General features: G+C 48.2%; 2 protein-coding genes across 2 annotated transcripts in view; one reads left to right on the forward strand and one right to left on the reverse strand.

Annotated features, from left to right (window-relative positions):
- Positions 1-20,551, forward strand: part of LOC117243687 (collagen alpha-1(I) chain) — an 83,277-nt gene extending 62,726 nt beyond the window's left edge. The window contains exon 3 of the mRNA XM_033517282.1: positions 19,450-20,551. Within this exon, the coding sequence (XP_033373173.1) occupies positions 19,450-20,032 (583 nt within the window). The 3' untranslated portion in view covers positions 20,033-20,551. The remainder of the gene's footprint in view (positions 1-19,449) is intronic.
- The window catches only part of IRX5 (iroquois homeobox 5), a 5,324-nt gene continuing 1,384 nt past the window's right edge, over positions 18,977-22,916 (reverse strand). The window contains exons 2-3 of the mRNA XM_015639745.3: positions 22,107-22,512; positions 18,977-21,865 (exon numbers count right to left, since the gene is read on the reverse strand). Coding sequence (XP_015495231.1) covers positions 21,099-21,865; positions 22,107-22,512 — 1,173 coding nt within the window. The 3' untranslated portion in view covers positions 18,977-21,098. The remainder of the gene's footprint in view (positions 21,866-22,106; positions 22,513-22,916) is intronic.

The following is a 22,916-nucleotide window of genomic DNA, read 5'->3' on the forward strand; positions in this document are numbered from 1 at the left end:
ACACAACAAGCTGCAGCTACATCTGATAGCCAAGGCTTTGCCCATAATCCCTGGCTGCTTCTGTTTGCTTTTGTGCAGACTGACTCTAGGATGCAGCTGTGCATGTGTGTGAACAAGAGATTAAATTTTGTTGATAATTTTATCACACAAATCGTGTCTGTTTCCTACCTGATGCACTTTGAGACTAGGATAAACCATCTAATATAATCAGTTATGTAGATCCCCTGCACTTAGTTTGCTTCGTGTGGGCTTAGGAAGCAGGACTATTACATTAGGAGTATTTTCCTTGATAAACAGTTAAAATCAGTCATTTTTATAGTTTGTTGTTGCCTGTGTGAATCTGACTTGGTATAATTAGTTGTAAGAGCCACAAAAGAGCTGCCCATGTGTGGCAGATATTTTTTCCTTCCTAACTCATCTGTTAAGAGAACCATAACTGTGGAGACTGTGGGAGCTTCATATCCCTCTTGCTCCTCAGGACTTGGTCTGCAGTTGCCAGTAAAGCATGAGTCAAAGTAGATTGCAACTGATTCATCAGCTTCGTGAATGCTAGCAAAAAAAGTAGAAGTTGATAAAATAATGAATCTTCACTTGGAAAACAGGAAAGGAAAAAAATCAATGAAATTTGTTGGCTGGAATTGGAGATTCACCTACTTCTACTGACCTAAATGTAACAGCTATATGGTGGAGGGAATATGAAGCTTTTAGGAAACAGAGTTCTTACAGCAGAACTGCTTTTTTTTCAGGAGGACAGTGGAGAATTTATATTTCAGAAAGGACTGAAGGTGATTGAGGAACTTTTTCAGCCCAGGCCACTCATCTTTCTCTGGGCTGTATTGTATCATCTTCTCCAAAGGGTAGACCTTTACAAAAGCTCCAGGGACATATCTCTGGTCTTTCAACCTCAGCTCTAGCCACTTTTCCTTCACCCTCTGAGAAGTGTAGGCATCATTTTCTTCCTGCTGAGGTGTCCCTGAGAGCTGTATCCCTGTCCTGGGCTGGGGACAGCCGTGCTGGGGATAACGAGGCCTCTGCCCTCCCTCCAGCATGCAGGAGTCTCCCATTCATTCATTCATTCAATCCATCTAATGAAAACATGTTGGTGTGGGAGGCTGGGATCACACCAAGCTTGGCAGAATTATCAAGTTCTGAAGGAGAAATGAAGTTCACAAAGTGATACCACGTCACAGCCGCAGCACCAAGCAATACCGATCTCAATATGTATTATTTGGCAGTAACATCCTAGCAACTGAGTCAAATAGAACATAAAACACCAGAACAAAGAGTGCATGTTAGAATTACCCTGAAGCATGCCTGAATTAATTATGTCTCTTAATTTTTTGGATAAAAATCAGGTGCTTATTTCATTATTTATAACACAAAATCAAAACATTACTCTTTTATTTATGATCATGATTCTGCCCAGATTGTGTTGGTTTTCCTGCTATCAACAGCAGCTCTGGAAAGCTTGACATCTTTCCATGCTTTTAGAAAGCCAGGAATGAAGTGGATTTTCCCTAGATTTAAACTGTTGTTTAGAAATTTTAAAATAACTAAAAAATAAATAATAAATAAAAAAATTGTATGATTGGGGGAAAGAGTATTTTAACCTTTCATCTAATGTGTGAAATAATTTGTAATAACTATGTGGACTGCACACATCACAGAAGCGCAAACTATTTACACATCGACCTTGAAAACAGTCTTGTGTGGCAAATATGTTGGCTACTCTGCTAGCAAGTTACAGGAAATTTAGATTTATCAAAATGAGTATTTTTCCTACAGCCAAAAGAGGAGGTATGTGCTTTCATTTAAATTTCCTGAGGTGATAAATATACATTTAAAATACGTGATTTGCCAAGCAAATATTATCTAGAGAATTAAAATTAGTATGGAAAGGTATTGTGTTCTCCAAGCATTTACACAGGAGCCTGTGCACACTCTCAACTTCAGAACAGCTCATTTAGTTTCACAGTTAGTTCCCTTCAGCAAATAAAATGCAGTCTGGCAAACTGTAACATAAAACATTTCTGTAATCTGCATGTAACACAGAACAAAGAAATTTTTAAAAATGAGAAATCTGTCCCACAATTATACCCCTTTGGCTTTTCTGTCAGTAGAACTGTCCTGCAAAGTTGTGCTGCTTGAAATCTGAAATATCGTAGTGATGGATGAGTCATGCCCCTAATGTAATGGTATGAGCCAATGAAAATTGGTAGGAGTTGCTCCTTTCCAAAGCTGGCTTAATGTTTCAGAGCCTCCTCCTATTTAACTAGAATGTTTGCATTTATTATTATTATTTTCACCCATCTCTCAGTCCTCATTAATATTAATCCTTGCATCCACATTAACATGAGCTGCAGGAGCTGTAGCATGGTACTGCAGAGTAATTGTGTTTATAACTGTAAATACAATTGATTGCCATATGAGCATGAACTTCACATATAGAGTCTATTTACACTGGGAATAAATGTTTTAAGTGAATTCCAGTGTCACCTAAATTGATAGTTAAAGGAATGAAATTCAGCACTGATAAATGGAAATGCTTTTTTACACAACACATGATTTAACTGTGGGCCCGTCTGCCACAGCAAATTGTTCAGACTGAGATTTAGGATTCAGATTTAGATGTTTATATTGAAATCAGAAATACCTAATGTTATATATAATACAACATGTCATGAAAAGCATATTGGACCACATGTTCTAGGATGTAAATCAGTCTATAACTTCTGGGGAGCAGGATATGAAAGCAAGCTGCTTGCATCTGCCCAATAATGAGCTTTTGCATATCTCCTGATGCATTAAGTAGTGATCAGCATCAGGCAAGAGCGGCTGCTTTGGTTCAGACACAGAACCAATTGTTTCCAAAGGTGCTTTCTTACACTCTTCCTAGCAGGAAGATATTGCACCCCAATTCTTTAGTCCAGGCTTGGAAAAGAAAGACAGAAAGGTCTTCAAACATACAGCACCATACCATTTTTCCTCCAAAGATCCCATTTAACTTTCCTTACAGCAAAGGCAGGATTCAAGATAAATCTGAATACCTCTTTTGTAAATTTAAGATTTGAAACTGGTCTGCAGAGCATGTGTACATCCCTCTGATTTATGAAGGCATGGAATTGCAGACCAACACTTTGAGAGAGAGGGTAGGTTGCATGAAAAAGCTTTTGACCCAATACTGTGTCATGCCTATGGAGCACAGAAACTTAATTAAAAAATCCTTTGGATAGGTATGACAGAAAAAGTGTGTAATTTGGGTACCACTGAAAAAAGATTCTTGATTATTACTAATTGCTATTCAGTGGTTTATATCATGGAGAGATTTGATGGCATACAAACTGCTTGTGTTCCCTTTGTTTAAACCACAGGAGATAATGCTCTTCTGGGCTACGTCTAATATGTTAATTTGGTTCACAGGACTAGAGCAGAGACAATCAGAAGTAGATGCCCTGAGATTTTGCACTTCAAGTGTCTGTAGATTGGCTACTGCTGGCTGCACTGTCCTCTAAAAATTATTTTGGCCTTCACAGACTTCCTGTTTTATGAAGTGGTCATCACTACTCCAGTGTCAATTGCCTGAGGCAGATTTCCTCTTTTTTCCACATCTTTTAGAATCTTTCATTTTCAAGTGTTTTCCCTCCCTATGCAAAATCATTAAGATATTTTATGAATCTCAGGTAAAATAACTAGCCTGAAAAAGATACTTCAAGTGGATTTGATAATTCACATGGACTATGAAGTCATAGCTTAGAAGTGATGTTAGGTGGTAGAGCCAGGAAGAAAATGGAATTTCTCTTCCTGAAAAAATGCCTGATTTTGAAGTAATGAGAAATGTAATTATCCTGTAATCATCTATATTTATCATTATCCAATACTCTATATTATTAACTGGTGGCCCTGGATGGCCCCCAGTGTTCTGGGGAGGTGTGACCTCTTTTTCTGTTTTGAGTAAGTCACATAGCAAACTCTTAGAGCTGCTTTTCTTCTGCTAGTAAGAAATACCTCTGAGTGCCATGGCAGATATCATGGCAGGCATAATTCAGTCTCAGAAGTTCCAGAAGTCTTTATCCATATCCCACCAAGAAGACAATGATTTCAAAGGGGTGGCAGAGCGGTCTCATCCTCCTGCAGTCTATGTTGAAGGGGAAGATGTTGTTTTTATCCAGCTGACAATCAGTAGAGGTGCAGTTTGAAACAGGTACAGCCCCAGCCCTCTCCAAGTCACCATCATTCCCACATCATAGTGTCTTTAAGAGTACAGAGGCTGCAAGTCCTAGGAGACAAGTATTCTGGGCTTCTGGTAAAATTGGAAGTTATGTGAAGCGCGGATAGGACATTCCTAAACTGGAAATAAATAGTGCAGTGATTTGTAAAGCATTAGCAGCACAGCACTATCCTGCAGCAGAAGGATAGAGGCTGAACACTCACAAACCCCAGATATATCCTATAATAACAAATACAGGGCTAAAGTAAAAGGAGAGGGAGCAATATGGTTACTATCTGACAATATATCTACCCTCTAGCCACTGCTGAAAGACATTCTAACCCACACTAGATTTAAGATGGATGAGAAGTTTTCTGTCAAACAGGCAAGGCTTAAAAGAGTAGAGGAACTGAAGGTTTGATCTTTAACACCAGATGGAAAAGAGAAAGATGAAAGAAAAGTTAATCAGAGACTTTTCTTAAGCTCTACTGATTACTGGAAAGCTTTTGACATGGTCTGTAGTATGCAGAAGTGAGTGGTGAGCCTTGATATTAACCAGCTCACCTAACAGTTTTTTCCCCCCTGAGTTTAACAACTCGGTCAGTAGCCTGCTGGTGACTTACTACAGTTTCCATTGCTAAAACTGACAACTTATTTTTTTTCTTCATGACTCTCCCAAATGGCACTAGGAAATTTTTCCTTTAAAAGTCAGTCTCATCCCTCGTGAAACCAGCAATGGAAGGTCAAGTAAAGAAGTGATGATCATCTCCCAAGATGCAGAAGCTGCTTTATTAGCATGTGCTTTAGATCAGTTATTTTAAGAATAAGGACACAAGTGGCTTTTAAGCAGATGACCTCTGTAAAGGTTTAGTGCTTTTGGTCCATTCTGAAGAACCAGTTCCACTCTTGTTCTTTAAGCCACACAGAACAATACCCAATGTACTGGACTGTACAGGAGGAGACAGCTGCAGGGCTCTGCTCACCCTGAAGTACTGAGCAGCCCTCAGGTATGGGCCAGTCCTTGGTTAAATGTTCCTCCCTCACCTGCAGAAGGCAGGAGCACATCAGGTATCTCAGTAGGAGTGGCTAGCACAGCCCTCAGTGCCCTGTGTGGTGGAGTTTGAGGTAGCTGTTGAAGCAGAATTACCCTGGCTGCTGGCAGTGAGTGATTGCACCCAGCAGATCAGCAGCGTTCATCAACGTCTCTCTGGGACCAAACGTGATAACCCAGCAGATCATCTCCACAGCCAGCCCCATGACTTACAGCACCACAGAGCTGCTATTCATCCTCACAGCTTCCTGCACAGGAGAAGATGAGAACGATGTTATCAGTAGTCTGCATATGGGAAACGGATGCACAGGAGACTACGGGATTTGGTTCAAGGTCACGCTGTCTGTGTCTCAGAACTGAATCCCTTAAACACAAGTCCCATCTACCTCATTCTTATATCTAATATCTATCAATATATTTTTCTCTGATGATTTAAGCTGGACCATTGGTTCCCAACTTTGAAGCAGTTTCCTGCCTTTCCATGGCATGAATTTTGAACTCATCCATTGAAAGCATATGGGCTTTTCCTAGCAAGCAAGTGAATCTACAAACTTGGAAAGGCATGTGAACCAGAGTTTGAATCTCAGCCAAACAATTTGTTCTGGCTTTAATCAAGATGTCTTCTTTTAACTTCAAATATCATTTTTTAAAATCCCATATCAAAACTCCTAGTGTCACACTATGAAATCAATAAATGCTACCAGTCATTCAACTCAGAAGTACTTCAAAGCAGCCTGAGTGATAACCATTATTTTATTTTTAAAAATATTCATCAAAGAGATGCAGTTAATATGAAGGCAAAACAAAATTAACAGCAACAAAGAAATGTGTCAGTTACATTTTGAACTTGCAGAATACCACAAATCCTGCTACTAGTTTTGCTTTTAAAGTTTCTGTTTCCATTCCTATATTGACACATTTTAATATTCCCCTTATTATCTTCTCATCTTAGCTAATAATTTAGTTGTGCAAAAACTAGTTTAATGCAGTCATTTGATTAATCATATATTTGATGTTATTTCACACCTTAAAGAAACAGATTTTTGAACCTGATTCTCCTACATAAAGTGCTGTGAGAGGAACCAGTCCAGGCTGAATGGTGCAATTTAATTGTGTGTTGAAGTCTCATCAAGTTCAGTGGCTCTAAGTTTAAAGCTAAATATGTGATAATGAGCATTCCTGACTAAGGGTCATGGATTTTTATCTTATTCCATAAATATTTCAATGGAAAAGCAAGGGAAGTGTTCATGAGTAAAGTTGCAATGTAAGTAAGAGTTTTAAGCAAGGGTTTTGTTCATTAATTATAGCAGCTACTATATAATTTAATTATGTATTGTAGTGGTACTTAAATTTGTGTCTTAGAGATTGTTGTACTGTAAGGAAAAGTAAAAAAAACAAGTGATTTTATTTTAAGCATTCATTAACATTTTCTCTAGACTGGGGAAGAACACATGTACATTTTTATAGGAGATAAATGTGGGTTTTGTTAGATTCAGACCACTGAAGTCGGGTAACTAGCAGGGAGAGGCACACTGTATGTAGCTTTGGGGGAAGTCCTCTCACCTGGCTTTCAATGTCCACAGCACAGGCACCTGCCTTTGTCCCCTTGGGCTCTCCTCACAGGCAGCAGAACAATATCAGACCTCTCAATGTGTCAATCCTCTGATTTGTTTTAGACATTGATCTGGGGAGGAAATTAATCATGTTGTAAAGTACCTTTTCTTGCTGGGGACTATGAAAGTGTTTAGGGCTGAGATTCACTCACTCACACCGTTTTCTTTTATTTGAGGTGCCCTACAGTACCTCCCTGGCCTCCCTGCTGCCCCAGTGCAGGCTTCTCAGAGATCCTGTGTCCCATGGGCACAGCTTGGATGTCCCAGGGGAATCTAAAATGCCACAGAGCCTCTTTTTAAGTGACTGAATTCCTGCCAGATGCCAGCTCAGATGCAGGTGCTACCTCCAGGTTGGAATCTATGTAGTGGGCCCATGAAAAAATGGAGCATGTTCAATGCCTGGAGGTTTAGGCCAAATGAAACCTGGGAACATATTCCCCAGGAAAAAGATTCAGAGAAAACCACGGCAGCAGCTTTTATTTTTAAGCTGTAAATCTTGACAATAGCTGAAGAGTTTGAGCAAATATCCAATGGTTTGATTCACAGTCAAAGGTCGAGATTTCCAGTGCACAGGGTGTTTAAAAATTTTAAGATAAAAATTAGAAAAAACAATATAACTGAGGTGTGTGAGTGCCAGTTTGCTCACAGAAAAACAATGAAAAAAAGGCAGAATGAAACTAATTAGCCAGTTTTCACCTCCTATCTCCCCACCCTGGGTGAGACCACAACACAAACATGTCTTGCTGTTCCATTATGTTCCACGCTGCTCTTTGGAGTTTCCCTGGCTTCTCCACTGGTGGGCTTTAGAGAGTGAGGCCTCCCTCAGCTGGGCTCTCTCTGCTGCTGGTGTGCACAGCTGTGCCAGCAGCTCGGTACCTTGTGCACAATTCTCCACAGATTTACCCAGCACACAGTGGTGGCCTCAGCTGCTTTGTGGGTTGGGCTTTCTGTTCAGCCCAGGCCAGTGCTGGGGGCCTTCTGCTGGCCTTGTGCCCACAGCAGGAGTCCCCCAAGTCCTTTTGGCCTTTGTTTTTCATGCCCAGGGACGGGTCCCAGGCTGCCGGGCTCAGCCCAGCTTCAGCAGCCCCATGCCAGCCTACAGCTCATCTGCAGCTTGTGCTTGGCAGGGGTGCACTCCCATCCCTCTGCCTTCTCCTGCTCCAACAGATTTACCTGGATGGGTTGAGTAGGGATGCACACTTACACAGTTCCTGTGCCGAGGTCTGCCGCTTTCACCTTCTCGTGTTGATTCCTCAAGGAGCCTCTAATGAGATGATGGATATCTCAGTCTCTGCACATTTTTAGAATAAGAATGGCAATGTGTAATTTGAATACAGGTTAAATCTACTAATCTGATTTAAAAAAAAAAAAAAAAAGGAGGTAGCCAAAGAAGAGTTAGTTAAAATGAAAAGTAATGGAAACGCATCTATCTGGGTATATTGTGCTAGGGAAATTTCCAAAATGGAGCATAAACAGCTTTCTCAGTACCAAGTTACCCTGCCTGGGACTCCTCATGTTTAACAGCTGATTAGTACTGCCACTACCAGTTTTCCATCCTCTTGGCCTCTTATCCAGTGATAATCACCAGCTAGCTCAACTTGGGTCATCCAGAAATGAGACCAAAGGCTAGTGCACTGGTTGCATGGGAAGCTTGAGAATAGATTACTGCCAAGGGAATGATTCCATGAATAAGAAAATGGAAATTTGAGTGAAAAATCATTTGCTTAGTTTTTATTCATGGCTGTGTCTTATGTTTGGGTTTTTTAATATCAACTAAGAGTGGCTATAGTATACTGTGTAGCTTTAACAGCTTTGCTCTGTAAGATTTCATAAAAATTAATCATCTGGGGAATCTTCTGTGCCTCTGTGAGGATCATTAAGAGCCTGGAAGAAACCCAAAAGGAGTGTTCAAAATCTAGATATGAGATGATTATGGTTTGGAGACACACACTTCACTCCTGGAGTAGGACTGGCATACAGTTAGGGATGGGGAAGAGTGGACTTTCAGAGCAGTCCTGCTCATCCTGGAAAGTCTGTCTGTAACTGGTGCCCAAGCATCACCTCTGGCTAGAAAGAAAAGGAATTCCACCAAGGATGCTTCAACAGTGGCTGGTGAGCTCCAGGAGGGCCTGTCCTCTTAGGTCTGGCAAGCAGATTTACCTTCAGTTTCCCAACATGTCAGCCCTTTCTCTGACTGAACTTTTTCTAACCAGAAATTCCAACTGCTTTGTAGTTTAATTCATTGTTCAGTACTGTTGTTTTGGGAAATTTATGAACTCTTTGATGCTCTCTTTTCTTTAAGAAAAGGATTTAAGAGTGGGAGATTGTGTAACAGTGTGTGTGCTTGGCACAACAGTCAGCAAATAGGATGTTTCTTCCTAGCTACATGATCTGGGGCATGTTTCATCTTCCATCTTCAATATCATCATTTTTAAGTGTCTCTGTCCTTCTAGTCTATGATACTGCCTTTGCCAGCAGTGTGGAAGCGAGTGTGTTGTAGCCAAGGATCTGCTGTGTTCCAGCTATTTTCCTCACCTAGGCTGGGGTGTGGGGCAATGGGAAGGCGGGAGCTGGGGGAAGGGGGAGGCTGAGTACAGCATGGGAGATTGGGGGTGCCCAGTTATGGGCAAGGTGGAGAAGAACTGAAGTTTGAAGCCTGATCTGCACAGGCAACTGCAACTTTGCACAGGTGTCTGGAGTGTTCTGGCCGTGGTGAGGGCAGCGTGTTGATGCTGGAGCGTTGGTGCAGGAGGAGTGGATGATAGCGGGAAGATTCATCTCTGAGGTGAAATATGGAGACTGGGCAGCAGACTGGACATGAGCAAGCAGTGTACCACTGTGGCCAAGGCCAATGACATCCTGGCCCATATAAGGAATAGTGTGGACAGCAGGAGAAGGGCAGTGTTCCCTCCCTGTGCTTGGCACTGTTAGGCTGTCCCTTGAGTGCTGTGTCCAGTTCTGGGCCCCTCAGTTTAGGAAGGACTTTGAGCTGCTCATACACATGCAGAGTAGGGCAGGAAGGCTAGTGAAGGGTCTAAAACACAAGTCCTGTGAGGAGTAACTGAGGGAGCTGGGGCTCTTTATCCCAGAGAAGAGGAGGCTCAGGGGAAACCTCATCACTCTGTACAGCTCCCTGCAGCCAGGGAGGTTTAGGCTGGACATTAGGAAGAAATTCTTCATAGAATGAGTGATTGAGCATTGGAATGGGCTCAGGGAGGTGGTGAAGTCACTGTGCCTGCAGGTGTTTAGTAAAAGACTGGATGAGGCACTCGGTGCCATGGTCTGCTTGACAAGTTGGTGTTAGGTCATAGGCTGGACTCCACGATCTCAAAGGTCTGTTCCTACCAAATTGATTCTGTGATTCTGCGAACCCTTGGAACAGGACACACCTCAGTGCATTGGTATCTACTAATTTTGATCTAATTTGCAACTGTGTACATTTAGGATGTCAATGCTAGCAGGGAAGGAAGGTCCTCAGCTCTAAGTAAGTTACTGTTCATTGGCTAATGTGTTTTCATGAACACTTTTGGTTTGCTTTTCCTACCTGCTAATGTGATATAGTGAAGGCTATTTGGTACTGTGCATGCAAAGCTAAATTAAGCCTGGCAGACAGCCCAGGAAGCCCTGCCACGTGTCCCAGCTGCTCACAGCACTCACGGTGTGCTCTGCTTCCCCAACTTTGCTGCTGCACATTTTTCTCCAGCTGCTTGCAAACAACAGAGATCTGGTGGTCAAGAACTTCCTCATGATTTGGCATAGAGTAAATAGATAAAGTTCATGAAGAGGATTTCTTGCAAAGATGGACTGAGCTTACAATACAATTTTTCCCCTTTTTTTCCCTAGTTCATGAAGAGGATTTCTTGCAAAGAGAGACTGAGTTTAAAACTCAATTTTTTCCCTTTTTTTTCCCTAGTTTTAAAGACAAAGGTGCCAGACTCCTCCCTCCACAGGTGAAGGCAGTATATTGGTGGAAATATTACAGACTTTCAGGAAAAGGGGGAAAAATTATTTTATTTTTTTCATCATTCTGAGCACCATTACCCCTCACCTCTGAACCAAAAAAGACTTTACGTGGTGTCATAATTTAGCAAATTACTTCCTCAAAGGAAGGTCAAACATTTTACCATTCGATCAATAGGAAGCGACTTACAAATCATGTGTATTGATCATTGTAATCATTCAGAGGAATGTAGGGCAGACACTAAAATCACATGCACTTAGTCTTAATTGCCCACATTAAAGCAATTATGTCCCAAAACTGTCATTGTCTAATGCTATGCACACTACCCAGCATGGTAACTTTTAGCCATACATATTTAATCATAAATCAGCCTCTTAGTTCTATGGCTCTAAAGACTTACAATATTGCTGTAATTATGCAAATATAACTATGTCTTTTTTCATCAACGTGTAAGATTTGTTGCTTTGGGGAGCCAAGTGGAGGAAAATAAACCCCTATATTAATGCAGCTGGTATTTAATACATATATTTTATGGCTGTGCTATGTGTTCATGACACAAGTACTTAAAGTGACCTTAAATTGCTAATGAACAGAGAGCCTTTGTAAAAGCAGTCACAGGTCAAGGACTCGTAGATAAAACTTGTTGAGAGGTACATTGATGGTAGGCTTGTGTCAGGAGAGTGCTATTTGTTTGAGGATGTTTATAAACATTATTTTCCAGAGGATCATTTCAGCTAAAAGTGTCTCAGACAAATACCAATTGGTAGAATTGAAATAAATGTTTTCTGATCTTGTAAACATAAGGTGGGGGTGCCTTTTTCCTTTTGTCAAGGAAGCCAATGTGTTGTCTCAGGACAGTTTTGTTTTGATGAACTGAAAGATAGTCAGGTCAGGAGTTTATTCTTTTTACCATTCCAGAAACTATTTCCAAACAGATCTGAAAAATGAACAATTCTGGGGATGTCACATACCTTGTCTTTTGCAAACAAGAATGTTTGAAATCACAATTATTACTTAATATAGACCATCCAAATTTAAGAATTTCTCAGAAAATATAAGCTAAAGTCCCTTAAAATTAAGGACAGAAATTCTCCTGCCTTCCTGGGCTGAGATCTAGATTTGTCTCAGTCAATTCTCAAGCAGCTTTCCGGAAACATCATCTAATAAAACCCAGAACAGGACATGGAAAGAAAAAAATACAGAAGAGACTGCATTGTAACACAAGAGCAAGAGGAAGGAGTTTCACACTACTTCATCTTTCACTTCTTGACTCCCCTCTGAAGGAGTGCAGGGCAGGCTGTGCTCTGGCTCTGCATGCAGGGGCAAGAAGGGAAGGTGCACAGAGGGAAGACAGGCTGCCAGGCACCTCCACGTTACCATTTCCTACTCCTCTGAGCCTTACTGGAACCTGAAACATCACATCATCTAGCAAGTGTTGATCACATTGGTAGTTCTGCAAAATGTTCTAGCACCTTCTCAGTCTTCAGCAAGGTGGGCTGCTGACACACAGGCTTGGGGGTACTTCTGTGAAACCTCAAAAGGTAATGAGACATGCTGCCTTTTGGCACAGGCTCCAGATGAGGCATGTGCATCTTCACTGGGAGATGTGCAAGGTGCAGATCTCTCAACAAGCTTCAGAGCTGCAGGAATGGGGAGCTGTGCATGGAAGGTAAGAGCTAAATTGATTCAGTCCTGGGAAGATCTCTGACTCCAAATCTCAGGCAAACTTATTTTAACAAGTTTTTGAGAATGTCAGCAACATTTCTGATCTTCTGGGGGTCTTAACCTATTCAAAGCAGTAATGTGTAGAGCATAAGATACCCTGTAGGTCACATGTGTATCCAGGTGGGCACTGAATTACAAGTAATTCAGTATGGGCTCTTAAAAGACAGAAAGTATGTAATTCCTCTCAGAAACCCTTAGCCCCAAAAGAGTGATTCAAGCATTAAACACTGAGCAGAGGTGAAAGCTGTTTCAGTGGAGGAAAAAGGACATAAAATGTATGGGCTCAATACAGTTGTACCAAGTCTAACCAGCCAGGTTACATGCTGGCCCTGGATATGGCCAGTTTGGGGGTATATTCCCATGTGTCCATGCATGGCTGGGTGCTGAGGTGCTGCAGCATGCCTGATTGCCCGGGAATCCCAGCACTTCCTGCACTCGCTCGTTCTTTCAAGTAGCAATGAAGTTGTTTTGCTGGATCCTTTATGAAAGTTAAAATTGGTTTGTCATTTTCTTTTCGCTTCTCACACCTTATCTAGTTTCTACATTCTTCCCACTTCAGTAGTCAAAGTGATTGAAAGCCGAAAACTGAGCAGATCTGTCCCTGCAGCAACTTTCCTCGCGTTTCTCATTTACCATTTTATCAAACGGGCTCTTTGTCTTTGCAGTCCCCTGATGTTGCCTCTGTTACACGGTGATATTCTTCAGGTCATGGGGGTTAAAAGGGGGCTAAAAAGGAGATCATATTGGACTTGCTTTACACAGACATGTAGCATTAGACCCAACGCCCAATAGAGGAAAGATATACTACTCCTATTTGATGAGCAGCAGGCCAATAAATTCATTAATCATCATTTTATGCCTCATCAAACACTACCCAAGTTCCTCCATGGGAGTTATACAAATTAGCCACTGAAAAGGCAGTAATTTTAGTTTAGCTAGGTAAGTGCTTTTTGATTGCCTTCCTGAACAATGCTTCCCTTGACAAGCTAATAAATCAGCCCTTTCTGAATCAGAAGTGCAGCAAGTGCGAACAATAACTCCACATAGTTTCTCCGCTGATTTCAGCTGGAAGGCCTAAGAGGATGATCTGGGATCAAAGTCTCTTACTTTATTGCAGAGCAAAAGCTTTCTTTATGAAGAAGAGCTACAGAGAAATGAGGGAAGGGGGATTTTTTTAATCAATTAATGAGAGAAAAAGTCTTGAAACAAAAAGGAGGCCTAAGTCTCCAATTGCAGGGATGCTGGGAGGCCGGCAGGGCAACTCAGGCAGGAGCCGGCCCTGCCGCAGGTGAGGCTGGAGGCATAAATCGAGGGGCTGCTCCTGTGGAGAGTTACAGATTACCACGGCGAGTCAGAATATAGACTGTATTTAATCTGCGACCAATTGATTCCTTGAGTGTTTCAGGTATTTGTAGTGTAGGTTTAGATTTGTTGGGTGGCTTTACAGTGGGAAGCCTTGAGGCTGTACTGTCTTATCTTTTTTTCAAATTGCTGCCTTTGACAGTATCATTTTTTTTAACTTGGCCGTAAATCATTTCACTAATCAGCTGTCACCAGCCAACATGCATACATTGGCATTCAGCCGGAGAATTTGTTTTGGAAGGCCTTTAGCAACAAAAACTATGTTTGTATCAATAACCGTCTGTTAATGTCTCATGCATACGGATGTAGAACACGGAGAGGAACAAGGGGAGACTGCAGTAACGGAGAACAATTTTGGTGGAGGGAAGAGGGGAAGAGCATTAATTGCCGCTCAGGGTGCAGTCTCCCCCCGCCCGCCGCGGCTCGGGTGAGGAGCTACGTGCGGTACCTGCGGTCCCGCCGGGCCGCGCTGCGCGGAGCCCCCCGCCGATCCGCCGCGGCGGAGCTCCATGCTTCCCTCTCCCCGAGTCTAGACCTGAGGTATTTTAAGTACAGTGTGTCTCTTCTCCTCTTCATTAACTTTCCCTCCACACATCACTGCATGCCTCTGAAAATAACTTGGCAAACTGGGAGCCGTTTATCTCTTTTATCTTGGGACCTGATCCAATTAAATAAGTGCACATTTACATTTGCATCCATCAGCCATGAGCGTGGAGAGGTCTGTGGTTAGCTTTAGGCAAATAAGAGCCAATTTCGGGAGAAAAGAGGTATCAGGACGGTGCCGCTCCCTTCCCGTGGCGGACGCAGGGGCGAGCCGAGCCCGGACGGGCGCAGGGCAGGATGCGGTCCCGGGGCAGGATGCGGCCCCCGCCGGCCCTTGCCGGGCTGCCCGCTCAGCACCGCCACGGCAGAAAGAGCTGCTTATTGCACAAGTGCCTGCATCAAACCGCTGCGAGTTCGCACATGCTCTAATTATAACAGATGAGTAACGCCGTGCGGAGGACATTTATTTTCTGGTAGTTGGAGGTGAAGAGATCCTCTAGGCTGAGGCTGCAGGAAGCGGCCGTCGGGGTACGACCCCGGGGAGTCGCTGAGCACCCCAGCTCCAGTCTCCCGCCGAGGTGAACCGGCAGAGATTTCCCTGACAGAAAAGTGCAGGAGGAGGCGAGAGGGGCTCGGGCAGCCCCGCCGCTGTCCCTCGCCTGCAATCTGGCTGTGAAAATATCGCGGTTTGCTCCCGTTGAGTACCGGCTATTCAGAGAACGCAGCCGCCCCACAAAAGCGGGAGCGGGATGGAGGTGACCCGGCCAGGGCGGCCGGGCTCTGAAGCCGCACCTCCTGCGCGGCTCTCCGCGCCTTTGCGACTCCCGCTGCCTCCTGCCCCTTGCGGGGTCCGGCACAGCCCTCCCGGGGGACTCCGCGGCCACGCAGGGAAACGCTTCTGATTTCGAGAGAAAAGGAGAAGCGCCCATGCTAGGGCCCCCCGTGTCCCTCGCGTCAGCGATAGGTGGTCCCGTGGAGGTCTCGCCGGGGGTGCTGGGTGCAACGAGGGAAACCGAGGAGGACTTGGGTGCCGGGGCTCCATCCGCAGCCTCGGAGCAGGGGCAGGGACTGGGAATGGAGCTTTGGAACTGCCGGGGGTGGAGGAGGCGCCTGAGGAGCGCTCTCGGGCAGGAAAAGGCAGAGCCTGCGCAGGAGCCTCTCCCGCGGCCGCCCCGTCGGGCAGGGCCGGCACCTCGGCCAGGCCCGGCCCGTTCACCCCTCGCCGGTCCCGGGCGAGCCCTCTCCCTGGCAGAGAAAGGTCCCCGGGTTAGTCGGGCCGCGCCGCCGGGAGATCGCTTCCGCGCCCGCGGAGGCGCGGTGGAGGAATGCGGGGACAATGCGCCATCTGTCACCGCCGGGTCGCGCCGCGGCCGGGAGCGCCGCCGAGGGCGCTGATTTATGCTGAATGCGCCTTAGAAGATCTCGATGTAGACTTTGTCTTTCTCTGTCAGAGCCAAGTAAAAAGAAACAGCTGGCCTGAATTTTTAGCACCCATAATTAATTAAGAGCTTCATTCCTGGGATTTGATGATTCAATAAAGCAAGACCCTTATTCCCCTATGTGATTCCAGTGAATATCTACTCCACTCCAATCCTTTTGGGTCCCAAGATAGGGCAGATTAACGCTCTTTTTCTGTGGGAGAGAAGGGAAAAAATGCCTCAAGATTGCATCTGAGGCGCACACAAAAGGTAAATTCAAAACTGCCACTTGTTCTCTGCAAAGGCTCCTTATTCTCCGCCATTGATGTATTTGTGCCAGGTTTTAAAGAAACCAGAGGGGGGATGAGGAATTAACATATTGCTCATTTGGAAAAACAGCCGGTTCTGGTTTTGGTAACACTTGTTCCCTTGCCAGCCACAGATGTCCTTACTAATAATCGTGGCAGGTCACAGAAAGAGGGGAGCGGGAGGGGGGTGGTAGGGCGGGGGGCGGGCGGGCTCCCCGGCACTCCCGTGCTGCTCCAAGCCTGCCCCGAGCCTGGCTGCTGCTGCTGGGGCGGGCGGAACGCTGCGGAGCCGGGAGCACCGCACCGCCGGCTCGGGAGCACCCGCGGCTGCAACCGGCATTAGGCTCCGGCCGGACCGGCCCGTGGGGACGAGTTTTCCTTTGTTTTCTTTGGGTTTGTTTTGGGTTTTTTGGGTTTGTTTTTTTTTTTTTCTAAACACGTCTCAGCTTTGGGTTGAAGTTCCTGTACTTTTCCCCACTGCAAAACCCTGTGATATTTTTTTATTCGCCTCCTTTAAACTTGCTGACTGTGTGGTTTCCCGTGTTTTCTTGGCGGAGGGGCTTTCACGTAGCTCCTAGGCACGACGAGAGAAGATGCTGTTCAGAACCTCTCGCCGGGGCGGGGGAGGTGGATGGGGGGAGGTTCAATAAGCCAATTAGACGCGACCGCGCCGTCCCGGCCGCCGCGGAGGCTCCGCGCCGAGCGGGAGCCCCGTAGGTTAATCGTGACAATTGGAAAGGCAACACTCGCGGGGAGAGCAGCGGGGGGGGGAGGATGTAAACACGGTCCGGGGTGTTGAGGGTCTAAATTAGGATTTGTTTTGTTTTTAAGCGTGAAAGAGGAAGCAGCAGGGCTGCGCCAGGCTCCCCGCCTCTCTCGCCCTCCATCCCCGCAACTGAGAACCGGGGCTGGCGGTACAGGGGGCTCCCACCCAGAGCTCGGGGCCTGTGATGGCTGCGGACCGCACCCCTAGCTCAGTCTCTTTGCTTCCAGAGCTGAGAGAATTTTGCCGTGGATGAGATGGATAGGAGCAATGGCTGCAACCCTGGGCTCGCAGCCCGCCTGGGGTCCTCTTATCCCGGGCGCACTGAGGTGTCGGTAGGCCCATCGGAACGGGCACGGCTGACCTCGGGACACTTGCCCGGGTTTCTCCGGGGAAGCCTCATCCTTCCCCGGGGACAGAGCGCTTGGCTCGGACGGGCGGGGAGGGGGTCATGGCCCCGGTTCCCCGAGGCGAGCTGCGCTCCTTGCCCGGCGAGCTGCCGCTTTCCGCCGGGAGCCCCCGCTTGTCTCCTCTAGGGTCCCGGATCCTCGGTCCGCGGACTTGTCGACCTGGAGACTGAGCTGTTCCTGCCGCCCCACGCCTGGGCCCTGCCGAGCCAATACACCTGTCGGCCGAGCTGGAGGCTTTTAGGGGGGATGTTGGACTGTCACCTTCGGGAGAGGGCGGCCTCTCTGCTGCACCCCGCTGCCTCCTGCATCGCTCGACCCGCGCCGTCGAGGGGGCGGCGGACTGCTCGCCGTCCTCCCGCCCCATCAAGGGCCGTGCCGTGGGGTCCGGGACAGAAAGGGGAGGGAGTGGGCACGGAAAAGGCTGAGAGGTTTCTTCCGGGAACGGAGATGCGCCCCGCGGAGGCTGAGCCATTCCCACCTGCGCCCCTGGACAAGCACCTGCTGCCAGGCGAGCTGATGAAAGTCCAGTCTGGAGGACCCCACCGCCAGCCCCTCTCTTCCCCCTCACCTGCCCAAAAAGCGCTTCGCAGCGGCAGCGAAGCCCTCCCGCCCCAGAGCTCCGCGGGGCAGCCCGCCGCCCTGGCCGCGCCCCGGGAGGGCTCCGCTCCCAGCGGGAGAATCGCTCCCGGCCGCTCCGAGGGCTGGTCCTGCGTAACCTACTGCAGCTCTAACTGGCAGCAGGCGTTATTTTTCTCTTTTTCTCTTAAGATACCCTCACTACTTTTTCTTTCTTTTTTTTTTTTTTTTTTTTTTTTAAACAACAAATTAACATGCCAGAGGCAAAAAAAAAGTCGAACGCTGCCCCCTCCCCCCTACTCCGTTACGGAAAAGAAACTGGTAAATTCGTGCTTATGTTAAAGAATGGCTATACAGTATTATCTCCTGTGCCAGGGGAAAAGGGTGATGAATAAAATTGTTGTATGAAATGGTTTGGGCTACAATAATAGTTATGGTTTAAAATAGGCGACAGGCTGCAACCTAAAGGAAACGGTTAATTCCCTTAGGAATTTATACATCAAACGAAAACCGTATTGAGATCGCTAATAGAACTATTCAGAATAGCCCTGAGTATAAGGAATAGGGCTTTTGAACGAGCGAAGCTCCTAAGCTGCTTTGCAAAATAGCTTTTTCAGAGATCGGAAGATCAGCTGTGGAAACGTAGCACGACAATTTAAAAAAAAAAATCCATAACTAGATGAATATTTGAAACCTATTTATTTCGAGGTAGTCGTCCCTCTGCAGAACCTGTTGTCTCGAGAGCACCGTCCTGAGGGGCTTTGTCGCTCCCTCTAGCACAGGGCGCTAGGGAGTTTCTCCGAGTTCAGCCGGAGGCGATCTCTGCCAGGGGGACGGGGCCCGCGGCGCTTTGCCTCCAGCCCCGCACATCGGGGCTGCTTCTACCCGGGCCAGCTCTGCCCTGCCCCTCGCCGCGAGAACTTTATCCCGTTTTAAACACGGCAGGTGAGTCCAGTAAAGCTCACTGCTGCACGAAAAATACGCCTTCCTGCAGGTCTCACCGACTGGAAATTAAATATCCAACGGAGGAATTCGAGAGTCTTTTAAAAAATCATTTATCATTAATAAAATTACAAAATAACATACTATCATCCCAGGAATATTTGATTCTTTGCACATTTAGTTGAAACAATTTTGATTTTAAATCAGATTATCTACAAAAAATCGTATAAGCAAGTGAACATGAACTGCATCTTTAAAACTCAAAATACAAACTACTATTTGAAATCCCGTAAAATGTAGATATGCATGAATAAACCTGTTACAGCTAATAAATGGCTCTGACAAAGTTGAAGAGATTACAGAATAATTATCTGCCTCGTAAAGAAAAAAAACTCCAAGCAAACGGAGGGGTATCTCGGCACCAGCCCCAGAGGTCCCGGTCATACTCCCATCACATCAGCAGTGTCGATGTCAGTGTACAGCTGACACCTCCAAAATCCACATTGAACAAGGAGAGACCCGTCCCCAAAGCCGGGTGCTGGAACAGTCCTCGCCTTTATTTCTTTGCAGGGGACCGGGGCCGCTCGGGCAGCCGCACGAACGGGAACTGAGTCTTGGTTGGAGGTTCTGCTCTGGGGCGCCCCTAATCCGCTCGGGGACCCGCTTCCCCCTGCCTCGGGCTGTGGAGGGGCAGAACGGCGCGGAGGGGGCTCGGAGCGCTCTCTGTGCCCGCACCCAAGGGACGTCTGGTGCCTGGGATGGCCCCGGCGGCGCGGCCCCTGTCCCACCATCAGCCGCGGCTCTGCGGGCTCAGCGCGGAGCGGAGCGCGGCCCCGCGGGACTCCCGCACGGCCGAGCGGGCGGCGGGAGCCAAACCCGGGCCGAGTGTGACACCTACCTGCCAGCGCCGGGAGCACCGCGCCCGCGGCCGGCCCTGCGCGGGGCTGCGCGCCCGCGGGCCCCGCCGGGACCTCCCCAGCCCGGGGGCAGCGGCGCTGAGAGCCGGCGTGGGCAGCGGGGGAAGGGAAAGGGGCCGCGGCCGCCCCCGCCGCACCGAGAGCCTTTGCCCGGGAAGTCGGCGGCCCCGGCTGCCGCCGCAGCACCGCTGCTGCAGCGACGCGGGCTAAATCTGGCAGAAAATCGAACTCATTAGCAAAGTTCACCAGCTGATTGCTTTGCATAAAACACGACACTGATTGGAAGTAATTAGGTTAAAAGATGGGACTGCGCTTCGATTTGGTGTTTCTAACAAGTGCTTTTGTGCGTGGCCTGATTTAAGCCTTCACCTCTGGGAACAGCGTCCCTCCCGCACCCTGCCCCGTCCCGCTGCCGCCTCCTCTCCTGGCCCCGCGGCCGGCTCTCTCCACCGGAGCCCCCGACCTCTTAAAAATTTCCTGCCACTTCCAAAAAGGCTTCAGGTACTACATTGAGGTCCTCAGTGGAGCCCCGCGTCTCATTTAAGACGTGCTTTTATTTTTCCGCAGCTATGCACATGTCTGCCCGTTGCAAAAAGAGAGTGGTTTTGATTCTGTTAAAAATCTCTTTTAATTAAATATTTGCATTTTACAAAGGCGGCTGCAAGTTTGTTTGTTTGGGTTTTTTTTAATCTAATACGTATAACCTATTTCCTTTTTTTGTCTCGTTTTTGCATTATAGTTTAACTCACACCCAAGGGAAAAAAAAAACAATAGGCATAAAAAATTAAATTAAACTTGTATATATATATTTTAAAACTATGAAACAATTCGGAAAAAGACACAGAAATGTATATATTTATATTACGAAAACAACATTAATGCCTGTACAGTTGTCTTGATTTCATAATTTACTTCAAAGATACTGTATTATCAATTTAAATACAAAAAAGCTACATTAAATATACAGAATAAGATTTAATACAAATCTTTCTTCTTTGTGTGTGTGAGAGAGAGCGTGTCACTCATTTGCTTTTCACTTGCTTAAGACATTTCTGGGTGGTTTCCACCCAGCCATTTCAAATAGACTCTTATAAACTTTTGAAGAGGGTGCTGGGAGGGAGGGGGGAACTGGTCTTTTTCTGTTTGTTTTGTTTTTCTTTTGGTACTGGAAAAATAACTGCCAAAGCAATTTATTATTTCTCTCAAATAAATTAAAAAAGGAAAAATAAAAAATAAAAAGAAAAGAAAAAGAAAAGGAACAAAACCACAGTCCCAGAAGGGGTTAGGGATGAGAAGCCGATATTAAATGTTGGACATACCTTTCTTCAGTTCGTAAGGTGAGTCTTTGCAAAGGTCTACTTGGGACTGGCTCCTGATCATTTTAGTGTCTTTAGCCAGGCTCTCGGCTCTGCTGAGGACAGTCTGATTTAATCCATTGAAGTGGGCGCCGGGGGCTGCTGCGGCGGGGCCGCCGGCGGGGTGCCCGTGCAGGGCCCCGAAGGAGCCGTAGTTCGTGTAGCCGGGGTAGAAGGGCGCCGTGTAGTAGAGCGGCCGGGGCAGGACCGCTCCGTTGGGGAAGGGGCACTGCGCGGCCGGAGAGCGCGGCCGCGGCGGAGAGCGGGACGGGCCGCCACCGCCCAGCACGGCGGGGCCGGGGGGTGCCGCCTCGCCGCCGGCCTCCTTAGCCTTGTCCGCCGAGGTGGCGATCTCGGCCAGCGACCAGAGCTTGGGCTTGGCGAGGGCCGCCTGCTGCGGCGAGTGGATGACGGAGGCGCCGGTGGCGGCGGGCAGCAGCGGGTGCAGGTCGGCGGCGTGAGGCGGCCCGGCGGCGGCGGAGGGCGGGCGGTACGGCGGGGGCTCCTCGCCGCCCGCCGGAGGAGGCCCGCGGCCCGCCGGGCACGGTCCCAGCGGGGAAGCACCGGGCGCCTTGTGAGGGCCGGGCGGCCCGTCGAGCCGCTCCTCCGCTAGCTCTTTGCAATCCGAGTCGCTGAGGCCGCTCTCGGCCTCCCGGGGGCCGGGGGACTCCTGGAGGCGCTCGCAGCCCGGAGCTGCCTTGGGATCCGCCGCTCCTGGTAGGGAGAGAAAGGACAGGGGTGGGGGGGCAGCTCTCGGGCTCGCCCTGCGCCCCCAAACCCGCCCACCCACTTCGCCGCCCACCCCTCGGTCCACGCCGTGGCCAGGCCCGCAGAGCTGCCCTCCGGCTCCCCCCGCCCCGGCTGCCCGCTCGGGAGCCGCCCGCCACCGCCGCACCGGGCCGGGGGCAGCCCCGAGGGCGCGGCCCCGGTGACCCGGCCGAGCTTGCTGTCCTACCTGTGTCCGGAGTCCCGGGGTCCCCCTTGTCCTCCAGTTTCTGAGGCTCGTCCTCGTCATTCTTCTCCAGGTCGATGTTCTCTTCTTCCTCCTCGTCCTCGCTGCGGTTTCGTGGGGTCCAGGTCATTTTGTTCTCCTTCTTGAGCCGCCGCCTCGCGTTGGCGAACCAGGTGGAGACCTGGGTGAGGGTCATTTTGGTGATGATGGCCAGCATGATCTTCTCGCCCTTGGTGGGGTAGGGATTTTTCCGATGCTCGTTGAGCCAGGCCTTGAGGGTGGCCGTGGCGTCCCGCGTCGCGTTCTTGCGGTACGCGGGGTCCCCGTAGGGGTAGGAGCCGAGCGGCGCCGCGTACGGGTGGTACCCCAGGGAACCGGCCATGCCCGGCGTGTGGTCGTAGGGCGAGCCCTGGGGAGAGAGGGGAGAGCGGCCCAGCGGGGCGAGGTCAGCGGCCGCGGGGCGGCAATGACAGGGCAAAGGCAACGCCAGGGCCTGCCCGCAGCCCCTGCCCGCGCCCCGCCGCCTCTCCCCCGGCGCCTGGCCCTGCCCGGCTTCTCCCCCGGTTCTTTCCCGGGAGCCCTCCGGGGCCCGTAGGCTCCGGCTCCCAGTTGCCTGCAGCAACCCAGCGGTTATCCCCCAAATGCAGGAGCGGAAAAGCAAGTGGGCAGCGCGGCATGGGGACGGACAGCGGCAGGGGGGCCGGAGCCTTCCCCCCCGCGCTGCGATCGCGGCAGACAACCTGCCGGGCCCAGGCGGCCGGGCGGGCTGGGCCTCACTTCCCTGCCCAGGGACGGGAGGAGGAAAAAATAAAG

The sequence above is a fragment of the Parus major genome, chromosome 11 (assembly GCF_001522545.3).
Source record: "Parus major isolate Abel chromosome 11, Parus_major1.1, whole genome shotgun sequence".
NCBI classification, from domain to species: domain Eukaryota; kingdom Metazoa; phylum Chordata; class Aves; order Passeriformes; family Paridae; genus Parus; species Parus major.